The sequence below is a fragment of the Gopherus evgoodei genome, chromosome 4 (assembly GCF_007399415.2).
Source record: "Gopherus evgoodei ecotype Sinaloan lineage chromosome 4, rGopEvg1_v1.p, whole genome shotgun sequence".
Lineage (NCBI taxonomy): Eukaryota > Metazoa > Chordata > Testudines > Testudinidae > Gopherus > Gopherus evgoodei.
This window is the reverse complement of record NC_044325.1, coordinates 3,856,321-3,874,902: the sequence shown is the minus strand read 5'-3', so window position 1 is coordinate 3,874,902 and position 18,582 is coordinate 3,856,321. Positions and strand designations below refer to the sequence as shown.

The 18,582-nt window shown below is 39.2% G+C and overlaps 1 protein-coding gene across 1 annotated transcript in view; it reads right to left on the bottom strand.

The window, feature by feature from the left end:
• Positions 1-18,582, bottom strand: part of TOGARAM1 (TOG array regulator of axonemal microtubules 1) — a 75,708-nt gene that overhangs the window by 32,996 nt on the left and 24,130 nt on the right. Inside the window, exons 6-15 of the mRNA XM_030558986.1 lie at positions 17,924-18,153; positions 16,332-16,432; positions 15,754-15,921; positions 13,442-13,540; positions 12,770-12,945; positions 10,606-10,774; positions 10,152-10,286; positions 7,466-7,616; positions 5,205-5,310; positions 4,599-4,834 (exon numbers count right to left, since the gene is read on the bottom strand). Of these exons, the coding sequence (XP_030414846.1) occupies positions 4,599-4,834; positions 5,205-5,310; positions 7,466-7,616; positions 10,152-10,286; positions 10,606-10,774; positions 12,770-12,945; positions 13,442-13,540; positions 15,754-15,921; positions 16,332-16,432; positions 17,924-18,153 (1,571 nt within the window). The remainder of the gene's footprint in view (positions 1-4,598; positions 4,835-5,204; positions 5,311-7,465; positions 7,617-10,151; positions 10,287-10,605; positions 10,775-12,769; positions 12,946-13,441; positions 13,541-15,753; positions 15,922-16,331; positions 16,433-17,923; positions 18,154-18,582) is intronic.

Here is an 18,582-nt window from a genome sequence, read left to right as displayed (position 1 = left end):
CAGAGCAGTACGGCATTCTAAACAATACATAGATAGCATGTGACTGACAAGCTAAAGAGAAAAAAGGACGTTTAGAAGAGAGACTTAAAGAAAAGAAGTGACTTGTGGGCTTGGCGGAAGTAAAGCACAAGTAGAGGAGCAATTCCTATTGCATGGACTGGAGGGCCAAGACAAGGACTAGATCCAGGCTGGAGGAACTTAGCGAGCAGGCAGAGAAGGGAACAGATCAAGGGACAGATTGGAGAGAATCTATGGAATGCTATCAACATTAAGAAGGCAATTTTTAAGTGGATTTGGCACTTGATAAGAGTCTCTGTAAGTGACAGAGTTGCAGGGGATGATGCAATATGTAACAGCAAGAGTAATGTCGCAGCATCAGCGAGCAAAAAGTCCTCCATTCTGGAAGGCCAAGCTAAACAGAAGTGCTCCTAGACAAGTAAAAGCATCATTCTGCCTGGCTGACAATGCAGCAATAGAAGAGATGGGCTAAGTGATATTAGGAACAGCAGCTGAGCTGCCCATCCTCAGAGGGGAGAATGGGAGTGGTGCAAAGGACTGAGCTGACTCTGGCATAAAAGGACGAGAAGTGGTTGAGCAAAGCAATAGAACAGAGCTCCCAGTCAGAGCGAAGGTAATGGACCTAGCTAATGTCAGTTACACAAGAAATGCCCTAGGGTATAACCTGAGGCTGAAGCACAGTTTGAAGGCCCTGTCTGTTAGTGCTCAGATCAGTGGTCTGTGATGACTGAAGCATAGAGAGAGCTGATGCAAGCTTTTCAGGTAGTCAGACAGTTCAAAGGCAAGGAACAGTTTAATTTTCCAGAGACAGTAGCAAGTCTGTGTAGCACATTTAAGGGTATATCTACATTGCAATAAAAACCTGTGGCTGTCCCGTGCCCAGTTACTTGGGCTTGTAGGGCATAAGCTTAGGGGCTGTTTAACTGCAGTGTAGACATTTGATGGGCCAGCCACGGGTGTCTAACTGCAGTGTAGACATACCCTTAGAGTCTTGCAAACTTGACAGCAATGGAGCTGCTGCAAGACAGAGTTTTTGATTTTATGAGGAAGCACAAAGACTGCTGCAGTCACATAGTTCAAAGATCTTTATTTTTGCCCAAAAGGTAAACAAGTGTAAATTGCCTAACCAAGACAAAACATACTACAACTTGATTACTTACTGAAACTGCAAAAATACAACTTGATTTGATCTTCGGTGGGAGATGGCCTCTCTAAATTAAGCGGGTAACACTACAATCTTGCAATTCCAGATTTAACTGCTGTTGCCAGGGCCAGGCATCATTTAAAAATCAATTCTTTATTTATACACTAATTTAAAACATGTTTTTATAAAATTATTTAGACAGACTTCATTTTTTAAAACTGTCAATATTTGGATCAATTGCTCTTTTTGGGGGGGGGAAGGGGTGCGGAAGGACAAGGTGTCCAAAATTCCATCTGAAAGCCTGGCCAACCAAATGTAAAGCACATGACACAAAAGAACATGAGAAACTTAGATCTAAAACATTTCCCCAGCAGGCATGGTTTTCATGTCTAAAAGACTGAATGTTCAGTTTAATTTGCAGAAAGCATGAAGAGGTTTCTGATAATGGCAATGCTCTTGCAAGATGATGTAAAACCTTTCTAGATTCCCCTATATGTTCACAACTGCTCTGCTTCTTGGGTGACATGCATGGTAGCAGAAAACGTCACTCTGTTCTCAAGAAGCTCCAATTACTCTATATAAAATGTAGCATGAAGAGATTCCAGTGGTGGCTCTTGTTTAACCCTGTTTACACAGATCCTAGACATGATTTTAAAATCTCTAAAATTGAAATACTTCAGCTTGCAAGGTACAAGTGGCCTAACCTTGGATAAACACCCACTCACAGAGGTAACTACAATGTCTTTTGGTATAATTTTTCGGAGATTTTTTTCCCAAAAGTAGATTTATTACAATGCTTGTTGATATACTGTGCTGAAAGCTCTGTCACAGAGAGAGTCAGCATACATCAAATTTGCTCAGGATGGGGAACCTTATACGCTCTTTGCTGACATAAACTTGGAATGTGGACAGCTAATAGCATCATACAGGGAATAAAAACAGCCTTCCATGTTGGCTCAACTTCTGTTGGTGATAGAGAAGTTCTCAAGCTTCACAGAGCTCTTCTTCAGATCATGGTCCTTCCTCTAATCAAAACAAGCACACGCACATATATGCAGCGCAGTACATTCCAAGACTGGACACAGGTGGGGAAAAAGCTCAAGTGAAGATGCTTTCCAGAACCCTCAATCTATTTTCTACTGGCCTGATGGATGACCAGCAACAACGCATACTGGTGGACAGAGTCACAGGTATCACTCAACAGGCAGCACTACTGCAGGACTAATCTAGTGCTATTCTGTATGCTCTAATCTAGCTTTCAAACTAGAAGGATTTGGGATTTTTTTGTATTATAAATTTTATCTGAATCTGAAATACTTGATTGCACAGTCTCAGTTCCAAGTAACAGTAGGAAACAGATGGTGCAGCGGCATTTTCTAATTACATTAAAGCAAGGATACAATTAAAAGTAAGATCAAGTGAAACTCAAATACACTAAAAACAGGAGAACAGAAGTGAGAACCTGTCACAGTAGTCCGAATCAGGACAAGCAATGTAGAGCAATGTCTTTAGGCCAGTGGTTCCCAAACTTTAACAACCTGTGAACCCCTTTCACTAAAATGTCAAGTCTCACGAACCTCCTCCTAAAAATGAATATTTCCTGAGTATAAATTATAAAAGCACTAATCTTGGAAATACACAATTTGTTTTTATGACATGCTTATTGCACACTATTATTAATTATTATTTATCATTACAGTATTTTGATTACATTATGAAAACGGCAACACTCTTCCAAGATATCATTTTCGTAGTTTATCATCACTTTGAATAAGTCTGTTATAAGACAAGGCTCCTATGTTTCATCAAGGAGTATCAGATGTGAAACAGCATGAAGATATTTAAGAAGCCAACTCAAAGAGTTCCTCCTACACAAGCATTCAGTTCTTGAGCAATCCACAAAAACAACGCATGTTACAACAAAGCTTAAACTTCTTTATAATCATTTTAAAAACAAGACTAGCTGCCTATTTAATTTAAAAAACAGCAAAAAATATCCACTTCCCTTTCCAGTGACAGATATGCTTGCTTTGATCTGCTTAGCTCCTGGAAGTCTAGGGGCACCGGACTGCTGGCCCCATGCTGCCCGGGATCCCTAGGGACAGCTGTGTCTGCCATTAGGGATTTTTTTCCCCTGTAACATTCGCGAACCCCAGTTTGGGAACCATTGCTTTAGGCAATCACAGCAGATACCGTGTGTTATTTTAATTTATCAGAGAGAATGAGACCACAGACCAAATACAGGGACAAACCACATTTTCTTGTTGGACACCAAATTACAAGTCTTAGCTTAGCTGAGGGATAAGCTATTGGAACATTTTTTCCCCACAGCCTGGGAGACAGTATTTTGTACCCCCAGAAGTTTAGTCAGGGAATTACAACAGTCCTCTGAGAAGTAAAGACAGAAATAAAGATTCCAGCAGAAAAAGAATCAGATTCTAGCAGCATTCCGGAAATTGTAACAGACCAACTTCCCAGCAAGAATAGTGGGGGGGGGGGGGAGAGACTAGAATCAAGAATAAAGCCAAGATTTTTAACTCTGGGGACAAAGTTAAAGTTTGAGTTAAGGAGTGTGACCGTCAGAGACACTGTAGAGGGAGAACTTAGCATTGAAAATTCATATATATCCAGACGAAGGCAGAGAGATCGCGGAATGAGATGAAAAAGGTATACATCACTAGATGTCTAAGACTGAAGTTAACTATTAGAGGTCCTATAGATGGAAGACAGAGAGAGGATAAAAAAAATCAAAAGATAATATGCTTAATGAAAAAGGGAACGAGTAAACTTTCTACCAAAAATAAAGGGGCGGAGGGAGAAATAGGAGTCAAAGTATGAAAAAAGAGATTGAGAGAAGTTGTCTCGTTTAATGTACTCAAAGAATGATTGATAGAACGAAAACTCAGGCCAAAAAGAAGCAGGAAGTCGAAATTCATGTGCCGAGATAAAGAGCAGCTTGTTAGCCACTCGGAGATGTGTAGTCTCAGTACTGTGAAATCGATCAAGACGGAGGTGTTCAGAGGTAGCTAGACGTGAAAGAAAACCACTTCCCAAAACTGCTGAAGAGAAAAGTTTATGACAGCAAAATAGGTGGCAGAGGAGGATGGATTAAACAAGCTCTGCCAGAAGACAAAGAATGTTATCAGGCTTCTCAAGAATAGGGCAATGAACACTACTACAGATTACTGCAGTCTTACAAAACTATCATAAAATGTACCAACCAGACAAATTTTATTAACCTACCTTTCACCATGATAATGGAAAAAAATCTTACATCTTACTTGTCTGCCAAAAACCATTGCTCTGGATAAGCAGAGTTTTGCAAGGCTGGAGTATTTCATTTTCAATGTTCTGCTTTGATAAGAAAAACTAAGTGCCTTATGTGATGCACTGAATTTTTGCTTAGTTATTTCATTATAAGCTCTTTAGGAGTTACCTTTGACCTCCATTTATAAGAGAACAAAGTGCACGTGCTGGAGTCACATTATTAACCATAGCCTTCAATGCTTTGTCGACGTCTTCCCTTATAAAGGTGTTGGATTCCCCAGCTTTGTGCAACAGGACTTTTACAGTACTGTCTAGTTCTTGATCCATGCTCTTTTTCAGGTTGGTGAACAAATCCCCTAAACAGACTACAGCAGCTCGGGAAACGCCTGAGCGTAAATTCTTCACCTGCAAACAGGAAAAACCCAAACAAACAATGTGTAAGTAGTAACGCTTAATTTTATTTTCCTCTTTGAAAATTTTTAGTCATTTAGAAAAAGATAAATTCTCATCTTGATTCCTGATGGTGGGAGTTAATATACATAACATATTAAAATGCTATCAGGTTAGATCTTACTTTTCACGGCTTTCAAGCAAATTTAAAAATATTGAATATCCTAAATAGAGGCTGCTTTACAAAACTGTGCACCCATTCTTTCAAAGATGGCCAACATACAGAAAACAGCAGCAACTGAACATAACACCTTGCCACTCAAATGTTTACTGAGTCCTATCAAAACAATATTTTTGGCATAAGATTTTTATATGAAAATTTAACCTCTTGAACTACAGCCAGACTTGTTTCATGCAGCTTTCCAGTCAATACATCAATATGGTAGGCAGACAAGCATCGAACAAAGTTCAGTCCTTCGATCTTCTTCTCCCTATATAAAATAGATATTTAAATGAAAAGCAATAGCTCACAAAAACCACAGAGATAGCAGATAACTAGAATGTCTGGGGTGACAATGGATCATAAATTGAGTTTGAGTCAACAATGCACTGCAGCTGCAAAAAAAGCTAATATCCATCGGGGGTATATTAACAGTGTAGTAAGATGAGGCCCTGAAACAAACTCTTGTGTCAGAGGCCCAGCCTAAGACCTGAAGCCTGAACCAAAGTACTTCCAGGCATTGATAAGCAAAAGCTGAGCTGTGAGCCAGAGGCAGGCCCCACTCACAGAAGTTGGCAAGAAGAGGGCTGCTAGACGCAGGCGCATCCACACAAGTGCTAATAAGAGGAACTTGTGCCAAGATGACATCATCAGGACACTCCAGAGATAACGAGGAACAGGCAGGTGCATCTTAAAGACAGGGTCAAAAGGACAGCATGATGGATAGATCTGTTTGAAACAACACGTTCAAAGGCGGAGACAGCACCCTAATGAGCCGAGCGGCTGCACCTCAATACGTCAGTAGGGATGAGTAATTTGTCCCGTAACTGTATAAAAGTAGGTCCCAGAGTGCACGTCTTTGTCTGGCCTCGGGGGCAATGGAAAGTCCCACCACTGACTGAGCCAGTCCATTGCCCGGGGGCACAAATTCATGGCACGTCTTGTAGAGTCCACGGGAAACTATTACTGTGCTTCGTTTGACAATAAACCTGGCTCGGGTTCCTTCGTACCTTACTAGAGTCTGTGGTCTTTAAGGGTTCTCTCGGGGTTTGCTGTGTCGGCTATCTGCGCAGAACTGGGGCAGCACACAGAGGGAACATGCACACAGACGACTTATCATCGAACAAGAGCAGAGCACCACACCAGTAGCTACTGACAACAAATAGGACTGTTAAGTCCTGCTCTACTCAACATGGTGAGGCCTCTGCTGGAGCCCTGTGTCCAATTCTGGGGGCCACACTAGAAAAGACATGGACAGACTGGCGAGACCCCAGAGGAGAGCAACAAAAGCGATAAAAGGTTTAGAAAACCTACCTATGAAAAAAGGTTAAAAAACCTGGGCATGTTTAGTCGGGGGGGGGGGGCCGGGGAACGACCTGATAACTATCTAACAGTCTTCCAATATGTTATGGGTTGTTATGAAGAGGATGGTGATCGATTGTTCTCCGTGTCCACTGAAGGTAGGAGAAGCAGTAATGGGCTTAATCTGCAGCAAGGGAGATTTACACTAGATATTAGGAAACTTTCTAACTATAAAGATAGTTAAACTCTGGAACAGGCTTCCTAGGGAGGTTGTGGTGTCACCATTACTGGAGGTTTTTAAAAGTAGGTCAGACAGGGATGGTTTAGGTTTACTTGGTCCTGCCTCAGCGTACGGGGATGAACTAGATCAGTGTTTCTCAACAACTGGTCCTTGGACAGGTACCAGTCCCTGAGATTTCCTTGACACAGTTTAGGAAGCCAGAAAGCCGGTCCCTACTATCAGAAAGACTGAGAAACACTGGACTAGATGACCTCTTGCGGTCCCTTCCAGGCCTGCCTTTGATTCTGTGTCCAAGTAGCACAAACATCGGGATTATTAAGGAAACAAATAGTGAATACAAATTGTTTCCCAAAATAGCAATCATTTAAACTAGAAGCTCTCGCAAAAATATTCCTTGGTATAGACAGTAGCGGGGCTGGATTAAGACAGGACAGAGCTGTAGATACATCTCTCACACACACACACACACCCCAAAGAGAGGCAGGAAGGGAGCCAACAGGCCCATGCCACTGCTCATCTCTGGAGTTTCAGTAGGGGCCCATCCTCACATCTGGAACAACACAGTGATGTTGGTTGGGAGCTCTGCAACCCACTGGGGCTTGGAATTAACAACCCACTGAGATGCTTGTCCCACCTCTCAGAGCTGTTGTCTCAGGCTATCTGCAAACTCTGGCAGGCATCACTCCGATGGCTATGCCTGGTTCACTATTTCAATATTTTCTTTGCAACCATGAGGACTTGCCCTCTTTTCTTATATTTTACTAAAAACAGACAACTTTTTTGACCAAAATGCTATGTACATTTCGTTTTTTAAAAACAAGTATTAACATAAATGCTGCAAATTATAATCAGACTCCATATGTGTATGTATACATATACACACCAGTCATCATCAGCTAAGAGTCGCAATGCTTCTGTCAGTGCTGTTTCAGGTTTTGAAAAGGGTCGCAACTCTGATGGATCCATTATCTCTGGACTATGCGTGACTGACGGGGTCCGATCCTTATGCTGCCCTCGCAGTCCAGATGTTTCATCTGTAAAGTCATGAAGTGTTTAAGCAATAATCAGTAACAATCTTCATAATATGAAGGAAGTGACTAACAGTAAGACATGAATGTAGTTACCTACACTCAAGCTGGTGTCTGGACAGATTACTTTTGCTAAAGGGCTGAGTTTTCAAAAAGGTCACCACAGTTACACCCAAAATATTTGCAAGTGCACCATTTGGTGCATGTACATGAAAATTTGTGCACACAGACACTCATTTTGAAGACCGTAACTTGAATTGCATACACAAATGCAGGGTTTTACATGGACAAATAGATGCATTCAAAGATATTGTGGGCAAACCTAAGCAGGCTACTGCCTGCATTTGAATTTATTTAAAAGTCTAATTTGAAAATTTATATATCCATAATTCAGAATTTTTCCAGAATTCAGAAGAAATGATGTACGCTGTTTCTCAATTACACACTTTTTCTGATATAAACAGGTATTTCGTTCTATAGTTTGGAGAGGCAACAAAATCTTGGCCTAAGGATTGAACAGCTCCCCAGAAATCTCTAATGTTCCAAGCTATGCAGTCATAAAAATACACGAATTCCGCAATTAAACGTTCCCAGCAGGAATAGTTAACACCACTGAATCATTCCTTTGAATTTTACTGCTAGTGAATCATTCATTTTAAATTTTAATGAGCTATTGCTCAAATTCAGTTTATCAGTATCACACTACCGATAATAGTTGCAAAGACAACTGTAGATTTTCAATGTTTTACTAGCAAACTAGAAAGAAGAATTTCTAAATCATTCATAATTCAAGATGCATTTGTTTTTTAGTTTCTGTGTTGCTACTGTTCTAGCCTATTGATAATGGCTAAAGAACTACCAGCATAGCAGCTATAAGCCTCCAGTTTGAAGGGCTTTCTATCAAACTTTAACACTGCATCAGAGTTAATCTTCCCTTAAAGTGACAAAGTATCTGGGATTTTTTAAACTTTGTTTTTACTCCATTAAATAATTTGAGTCACTAAGGGTGGGGGGGGGGAGTGAAATGCCCCTAAGGTTTTAAATGTCTCTGTTTGCCAAACCCTAGATGAAAAATATTTCAAGAGAGCAGAGACCACCTCAGTGACCCAAAAATAACTTGTCTAAAATTGTATTTTCCTTGCAGGTCAGACATCTAATCATCTTCAACTCTTGTTCCTTTGGTAAAATCATCAAAAACGAGTGACCCTGCACACTCCCTGAACTAGAGCCTTAGCACCACTCTGCTCACTTTACAGTGCGAACAGAACAAACTGCCTGTAGTCAATGTAGTCGGGATACTTAGTTCCTGTGCCACCTCTCCTGAAGTCCCCTGTACATGGCACTCTGACTATCCACACTTACTGGAGCATCCCTGGGGACCACTGACAATTGGCAAACACTATAGAATCTCCCAGCTTCTTGTAACCTCCACCTGGGCTGGACTGGGGCAGAGCTTTGCAGAAACTTTGGGAGCTGCCAACTGGAGAACTGAGCTGCAGCTGCACCGTTGCTCTGTCTTCATCATGGAATGTTAGGAAGGAGATAATATATTAAGAGCTAAAAACATCAGGATGGTAGGCACGCCCTGATTAGGAACAAACACAATACACTGTATGGAGAAATGGCTGTGCGCTATTCTGGAAGAAGCTACTGAGACTGGGCATTGCAATGGAACTCCTATCACAAAAAATAAAATAAAATCCTAGAACCCTTCACCCAATAACGATTCTTACAACGTCTGTGCAGCTTCTCGGGTATCTTGAGTAAAGAGGGACTAAGGAGTCAAAATAGTGGTTATGTTTTAGGTATATTTATTCTACACTCATAAGTATAGCATCTAAGACTTCAATTGCATGTGCTTAATTTTTACTGATTTCAATGGGATTACTCATGTACTTAGGTATAAGCAGATGTGTAAGTCTTTGTAGGATCAGGACCTGAGTGCCTTAGCAGGTATCAGGGGTGCAACTTTAGCACCTAAGCCTTAGCAATTACCGTATGATAAACTTTGGGTGAAATCCTAGCTCTATTTGAGGTCAGTGGGAGTTTTGTCATTGACTTCAATAGGGCCAAAATTTCACCCAATGTGTTTGTCTTTTCCCCCACATTTGGTTAACAGACAAACAACATTGGGTCAGGGTTTTATGCTCATTGGGGGATACAGTATTTGAATGTGGGTTTCAATCTATTAATAAAATTTGTCTTTGTAACTGCTTGCAGTTTTGGGATAGGTATCTGCCTCTTCCACAAAAGAAGATAAAGAGGTGAAAAATGTATTAGAAGTGTTGTTCTATACCTGCAAAATGTAAGTTTATGCTCTGTAAAGATTTCTTATTAGTGATAAGAAGTGGTAGCTAGCACCGAGCTAAAATGTAAGAGCGTACACAGCTCTGCACATTATTCCTGTAATAGAAAAAAATAATGAAACTGCAGTTTTAAAATAAATCGTATAAGACCGATTACACTAGGGATTTGTCTCATCTGCCAGCATCCAAACATTTCAATACAGTGTTTTACATTTAATTAACTGTAACAGCTTACCTGACTCTAGCAAGACTGAAGACTGTGTCTTCTTTAAACTGGATGTTCTTCTTAGTGAAGTACTGAAGGCAACATCTTCTAAAGATAAAGATTCATTCTTGGATGTTATTAACACATCTCCATAAAAACTTAGACCTACAAAACAGAGAAAGAACAGGAAAATCAGAAAAAGGGAAGAGGTTGCTATTTCTTAGTACTTTGCTGTACTCTATAAAGATCTCAAACAGTTAGCTTGTCAGTCATAAATTCCTTCCTTATTATTGTTAGTATTTTATATCCAACAACAAATAAACTCATGAAGATTACATTGTAGCATAAAATTTCAACAATACCCGATATCATTTTGGGCAGTCAACCTTAAATAATTAGTGTTATTATACCAGCTTTAGAACATACTTCTTAGTCAACACCATTCAACAGTATGCCATTAAACTGACAAAATACTAAACATTACTTTCTGTTGCCATTTTCTCTAGTTCACTATGTTTAAGTCGTTCCCAGGGATTTTGTTCCTTTTTTTCAACATCATTGACTTCCAGATGTTCTTTATGACTCTGTTCTTTTTCTTCTCTCTTCTTCTGCCTCATCTTATCCCGGGCAGATTTTGACATGGCAACTTTCATCTGCACAAAACAGGGAAAGTCCCACTGTAAAATGTAATTGAACTGAAATAGTTCAGTCAATAACTTAGCCCTGGGAATCTTCTTTGCTAAACAAAGGGGCTCACAACTACTACTCCACAGTGTGTTTGGGAATTATTTACGCTAATTTAGGACCCAATCCTGCAAAGACTTGTGCATGTGCTTACCTCTGTGCACTGTGAGCAGTCCCACTGAAGTCACTGGGACTACTTATATTCTGTAAAATGAGCACGAGACGCTTTGCTGCAAAGAAATAATCACTAGTGGTAATCTATGAATAATTAAATTATTAGGGGGAGCAGGTCTGTGAATCCATCGATTTAATGGTACTACTTGTGTGAACACCTACTCACTAATTTGAGTAAAGGGGTATGAAGTCCAGCCCAACTTCAATTATTTGACTTTTTTTTTTTTTAACAATTTTTTGATAGAGCAGTCTTCAAACTGTGAGACCTGATTATTTTAAAAATTACTTAAAGGGTTCTTGTGATCCCCTGTTTATGCTTAAGGGTAAATGGTGGATTCTCTGTAACTTGAAGTCTTTAAATCAAGATCTGAGGACTTCAGTAACTCAGCCAGAGGATATGGGGCTATTGAAGAAGTGGGCAAGTGAGGTTCTGCGATGTGCAGGGGGGTCAGACTAGATGATCATGATGGTCCCTTCCGGCCTTACAGTCTAGGAGTATTTTCAGTTACTAATTTTCTCCCTTATCTATAAGGAAATTGTGAAACTGACTATTAAAAGTGCAGTCAAGTGCACAGATTAAATGAAGTGAGAAAACAGATAAATGGTCACTAATTTCTTTAAATTTTAGCAACCTTAAAGGTTACTTGACATGCATTTTCAGGAAGAAATGTGATTTTCATTTTGAAGCAGTACATTGACTTTGTGTTATTTTATACAAATAAATATTAATGTTCAAAGTCATAAGAAAGCTGAACAAAATGTAACTAGCAGCACAGCTCTTCATGAAATTTCTCCAAAGAGCAGACACTGAGACAAGATTATTTACAGGGAATGTATGGTTTATGAATGGTGCTGGATTAAAAGTCTGCAGTCCTCTCTTTGTCCACACAACAGATGAGGTCAATAACAGCTGCTGGTTCTTCACACTGCCTTGACAAGATATCCTGATCATGAAAGGAAGGAGCAAAGAGTCCTGTGGCACCTTATAGACTAACTGACGTACTGGAGCATGAGCTTTCGTGGGTGAATACATTTCGTCAGATGCATCTGACAAAATGGGTATTCACGCACGAAAGCTCATGCTCCAGTACGTCTGTTAGTCTATAAAGTGCCACAGGACTCTCTGCTGCTTTTACAGATCCAGACTAACACGGCTACCCCTCTGATAACATGAAAGGAAAGGACTACCTTAGGGGCCAGTGGGAAGTTTATCTTCCATGTCCATTCAATCCTTGGTCTCTTTGCTCAGAGTGTTAACAAAAATTGCTAAATAGTAATAGTTTTAATGGCTATTATGTGATGTTGATACTTTTCAGTACTTGCAACAACTGAACAAACAACTGCATTGAACTGACCATTTGCAACAATCAACTGAATTCCTTCACCAAATGTATCCCTTTAATCTGTCTGAATTGTCATAAAAAGACCGATGAAATAAAATACATCTTTATTTCAGGTCTAAAGACAACTTTGTGTGAATATTTGTACAAACAAAACTATTCACATGAATGTTTACTAAAAGTGTGCAAACAGACAAAGCAACATTTTGTTCAGAGGTCATCAAGATATTGACAAATGATTCCTCTTTATTCACTGAGTTTTAGCCTCCAGCCTGTGCTGGAATTAGACCAGAGACCAAGAAATAAAAAGCTCTGTATCCCATTATCAGCCACCTGAGATATCGATGACTGTACTTTAATCAAACATTTATTTACCAGAATCTGGACAGCATAAAACTATATTTACTAGCGACACTTGGAAAAACAATCAAATCTGTTTTACGCTCTTACATCTTTCTCACGTTCAGTATCAAGGAAAGGTGCACTGTTCTGCTGGATAGCTCTCCCATAGATCCCTGAGAGAGGCTCAATGCCTTGTTTGAGAGAAAGAACGTCTCCGTTCTCCACACACGATATCATGGACTGGCTGTATGTTAATGAAGCAGATGGGGGGCTTCCAAAAACACCTGAAATGATTATCATATTGTAACCTGACCAAGAGCTCATTTTCACACAGCAGAAGTCACTCAGTAACAAACTAAAGCAAAGCAAAAATAATTCCAGAACATAAAACTTGAGTTGCTATAACGTTAGTGCCAATTCCACCCAAAGTTACATTATGCATTTCCGCTGACTGCAATGGGACTTAATGGGTAGGCATACATGCAAAATTTGGTCCTCAAATTTTCTCACTGTTCTTTGTTATTTAATGCTAATATTGTAGTATAGTGTATATTACATTTCTCATTAAGAGTGTAAAAATATACAATAATTCCAATCCTTTTTTCAACTTTAATACTTCTAATTTATTTTAAAAATTGGGGATTGTTTAATCTTTAAATTATAAACATTTGAATGAGCTCATTTCAACTCCCCTTCTCCTGACTGTCCAAAAATACAGGCTTTGTTTCTATACTAAAATTGTATTGCACATATAGAAAATAAAATGTTATTTTAAAATACCTTTTCCAACAATTACTACAGAATCTTCAGACAGGGCACTCGGTGAAATGAAGTCTAAGTTGTTAATTTGCTGTAAACTAGATGTTGACCCTGTAAATCCTAAAAATTACAAAGAAGAGCTAAATCATGTAGTTTACTCAATACTATATATTGCACTCTTCCAAAGTATCATCTTACCAAACTTAGTTTCAACTGATTAATCAATCACTTTTATGCAGGACTGTATTTCTAGAGTATTGCAAGGCTTAATTAATGCTGAAATTCTCAGAATTACTATATCAAATACTAAATGTCATTACTTTCAAATATACTAAATACCAACTCGCTTAACATAATTATTTTCCAAGCACCTATTTTTCCAATAATTCAGCACAATTGTGCCAATTTAGCATCAATTGAAAATCACTGATTTCCTGTTCCAAAGAGCCACTTCATGCTGATTACTGCACAATTTAGCAGTTCTTCAATTTTTCAGTTAACATAAATTTTCTATTTTAATTCTAGTTGCACTGTTTGCATATATGGCAATGTCAATCAGTAACAATGGCAGACTGGCATTACATTCTTTAGCATTAAATAACTCCCATGGAGTTAACAACATTTTCAGCTTGAGGAAAGTCAGATAGTCACTGGAAAAAAATCACAAATACAGTCAAAAAATGTTATGGCAAATAGATGCTGATGTGCTGCAAGCCTGATTTTATCTTATTGTTGCGACTACATCTGACAGTTTATAACAAACTTTTGAGCACAGAAGATTGAGACCAAGCCACGCCAGGGCTACACAAACTGGAGAGTCAGAAGAATTCTTAAGCCCTTTAAGGCTCTGTCCCAGGAGAGCTGTTCTGTTTCCTGACTCAACCTCCATCTAACTCCTTCTCTATGGAAAGTTAACTTTAGGGAGATGGGGCTGATGCTGTTGAAACTGACCAGCAAATGATTGGTTTTTGATTCTGGATTTTTGCTTCTACTCCACTCCCCCCTTTTTTATTTTACGTAACATAATAGAAAGCCTGGAACTGGTTTGTTTGGGGGGAGGGGTTAATGTCTCCTCTGCTCCCCCTCATCCCCTCTCCCCTCCCTCCCTCCCCCCCCCCCCCCAAAAAAAAGGGTTATTAGTTGCTATTTATTTTATCAGGTACATCAAGCCTGGTCGTCTCCTTTAATTGAATAACTTTTTGAGGTTATAACAAGCTGTTTAGTGCGAGCTTTTATACCTTAACCAAACAGGCATGGGAATCGTATCTTTAGCCAAATATTACTTATATTACAGTAGCAGCTAAGAACCTAACCAACGATTGTCCTACATGTTGTACAAAGAAGAAGCCAGTGTCTGTCCCAGATGGCTTATAGTCATGGTGTTTCATAGGCAACAGGAATTAAACTGGTGTTAACAAACAAAAGTGTTAAACAGTCTGACTAAAATTCCTTTTCCCCCCCTTCACTCCAGTTGCTCAGCTTTCAGTCTCTTGTAATGGCATCATGCCACTATATCTATGCTGACTGGAGAGTTTGCAGGGTAGATAAGTCCCCAAATTTTTAATGTTAAAAAGAAAAAAGAAAAAAAAGAGCGGAAAACCATACTCTTTGGGGACAGATTCTCTTGGAGACTCTCTTTATACATCACACATGTCTATCAGGCTTTGAGATAAGACCAATACATTTCACATCAGACACTAAAATACTGCCACAGGATATTTACTTTAGCCACTACCAATCAGCCAGATTTTAAGTGATGTAAAAGGTGAAAATTGTATCCCTTAATCTGACTTTCATTTTCAGCCTTCTTGGTCAAAAAGAGAGACTATCGTGGCTACATGCTAACAACGGCCAGAGTCAGAGAGAAACACATAAAAGCCATAATTCTTTCACCATAGGTAAGCTGGTTACGATGCACAGAGCAGTAGCTTTTGTATATTACTAATATGTGCCCAATGTTAAATCAATGCAACTGTTCAAGACTTCATGAGAACTTAAACACAAAAGCTTATGATTTATCTGCCTGAACTTTACCAATAACGATGTCTTAATTTAAAAAACGAAACATATATAGCTATATCCATATTTTGGCTGAGAAAAGTGAGATTCTGATAATTCATTTCAAGTCTTTTCCTATCCCGAAGACAGTTATCTAACACTATTTAATTAACTGCTTGTTGATTTCACAAATATATCTTAGTAAGATAAATAGCGATTGTAATTACAGGACCAAGCTGAATTCCATGAAATATTTGATTTATAAAAAGCTAACAAATGTTTGGGATTTTTTTGCCATAAATAGGACATCACAGGAACATAGGAAGCTCACTAACCTTTTGCAGGTTTACAATGCCTTTGATGCTCTTTGTTCTGACCTTTAAAAACACAAGGTGATACTTCTCTCTGCTTGTCATCTTCATAATCACCAGATCCATTTCCATAGTTCAGACGTTGGCCAATTATGCTCACATTAGAGGTTGCTTTATCATGAAATGTTATCCCTGAACAACAAATCCATAGCGAAGTGTTCAGTATGTATCACTGAAATGGTGTGTCACCATTTCATAAACAAAAAAACCCTCAAATCACCACATTTTTTGATAGCTCTGCAGGGTTAAGCCAGCTTTAATATGCCCTAGCTGTGTTACAGGAAAAGGAAAAGAAACAATCCCAGAAGTCTCCTCTCATACTCAAGCCCACAGTATGATTTCAAAATGGTCAATTAAAATCTAATGAAGTAAAAAATATATATATACTTCTGTGCTAAGATTTAATAGGTCAACTAAGACCAGATAAAATTAGATACTACTTAAGTAGGGCTCGTTATGAAAATAATGGACAGAGCCTTAAGTAAAATGGTTTCACTTTGACTGAATTAGTTATATCTTTCTTTTTATGCACAAGAAGTTACCTGCACTGGAGTTCTGTTCTACATTAGTACTTCTGTTCCTTGCTGAAGACAGTCTTGCTGGACGTGATTTGCATCCAAGTAGAGGAAAGATGTCCGAGCTGCTGCAATACAAAATCGTTTCTATAAATATATTTCTGAATGGCAGTAGGAGCCCTGCCTAAGAACATTTTTCATCTAAAGTGAAAACAGTACACGTTGGGTAAAAAACATTTTCAACACATCATCCTCCACTATGAGTAGCTTCTTTTAAGAGCAAAAAGTGACAAGGCAGGTATATGGGAGAAGTTTCCATTTCTCCTGCCCAAGCTGGTATTTGTCCTGTGAACACAGAATTTCAACCTCCAATGCTGGAAAGCCAGCTGTAGGCCTAACCGGAGCCCTAGTACCATCTCTTGTGGGCATTTGTGTAGTTACTTGAGAACTCTGGGTGTTCTTGTACCATCCTCTCTGGTTGGGAATGTGTTCACTTGGTGAGCAGACACCTACTGTGTTGCTGTTCTGCCATGGCCAGGCCTACTTTGGTTCAGCCTGTCAGCTATGCCAAGGGCTCCAGCAAGGCCCACATCAGCATCTGAACTAAACTCTCTCAAATATATAAAGAAACTTCAAGGTATTTAATGACTCCTGGGATGGCATTCTGTCACTCTTGCACAAATTCAAACTTCTTTAGATAGGTCATATCCTCCCTGGTGGATTAGACAGACTTGCATTAGCTGTGAGCACTGTCATACATTAAGGCTGCAATGTCAGGGACTAATGGAAAGGCTTGGTATTACAGAATACTGTTTCCAACACTCCTGGTCAGACCCAATGCTGCAACATGGCATGCCAGAAGTTTTTTTCTGCTGGATTTTTGCATTATGTTCATCAAGCCTGAGCTGCATGCAGTTTGGCCATGTGCCTAGGAAGAAGGCAAGGAGAGGCTGTACTTGCAACACTCGGCAAAATATTTCCCACTTCATTTTACAAAACTAAAAATAAGTACATACTGCAGCTAACTGCTCAACCTAGTGCAACATAAAAACAAATTCCATCAATACACTATCTCTTTGCAAAGGAGCTGAGAGAATGAAGGCATCACGTAGAAAACAGTTCTCAGCAACTACTACCATATGGAAATGCTGCATTAGTTGATAATTCAGGTTTAGCAACAATGAAAAAAGTTTATATTGTTTGTTACATCCCCACTCAAAAATCTGTTTTTAAGAAAATGCATTCCTGGTTAACTTTCCAGGTTGCAATAAGAAACATCTTCCTTCTCCTCCTGACATTCTCTCTTTTACTCATTTGTTTTGCCTGTGGTTCAGCTTCATTATAAAATATTTACTAGCAACTGCAGGGCTTTAACAGCTACTTTGTGTTACTATAGCTAGAGCTTGGCACTGGGTCAAAGAAAAAGCATGAATGAATTAAACCACATCAGCACAGTACAATGTACGTTAAGTGGGAATAACTTTCAGATAAAATCTAGGCACTAAGCAAACCAATGTCATAAAAAAAAAGCCAGTTTCCCACCATTCAATATTTAACTAACCCCAACAGAGATTATGTCAGAATTCTCAGTGGGGGTTTAACATATAAATTACACTCACGTGATCTTTCCCTGAGGGGTTGTGGACACTGGCGAAGTCAGAGATTCCTGACTGTAAACTCCACTTTCACTGTAAGAGCTCACATTTGGAGAGGAAGTGCGGGAAGGGAAGTCCATAGTCAGATCAAGCTTAAGCGCAGAATCGGGGCTCTCAAGATCTGAAGTGCTGCCACTCAGTTTTGCCCTCTTCTTAGCCGCACTATTACGGAGAGACCTAAGTGAACTCTGCATCTAAACAGAAATGAAAACCATGTCAGAGTTTACATGCTGCATGTATAATTTATTTAAACACAGGAACAAGTTGTCAAATACTAGCCTGCTTCTAAAAACGTAATTCTTATTTACTGTATGATGATAGTGCTGTGTCTATGCTCCCTTTCGGCAAGGTAATCTATATGGAGTCAATGTATCAGTAAGTTATTTATTAGCTTAATGTCAGAGATCATTATTATTCTTATAAAGTGAAACAGACATGCACAATTTAATAGGACAACCAACGCAAATCCAAATGCTGTATGAACATCATATCTAGAGATGAAAGGTTTCTCACACACACAATCCTTTTCTTTTAAAATAATTTTCTTAAATAGGTTCACGTTAAACAGAAGAGTTAGCTGACTCAATGGCGGTCTGTGGAAGGGAGCTCTGTGTCAAGGGCTG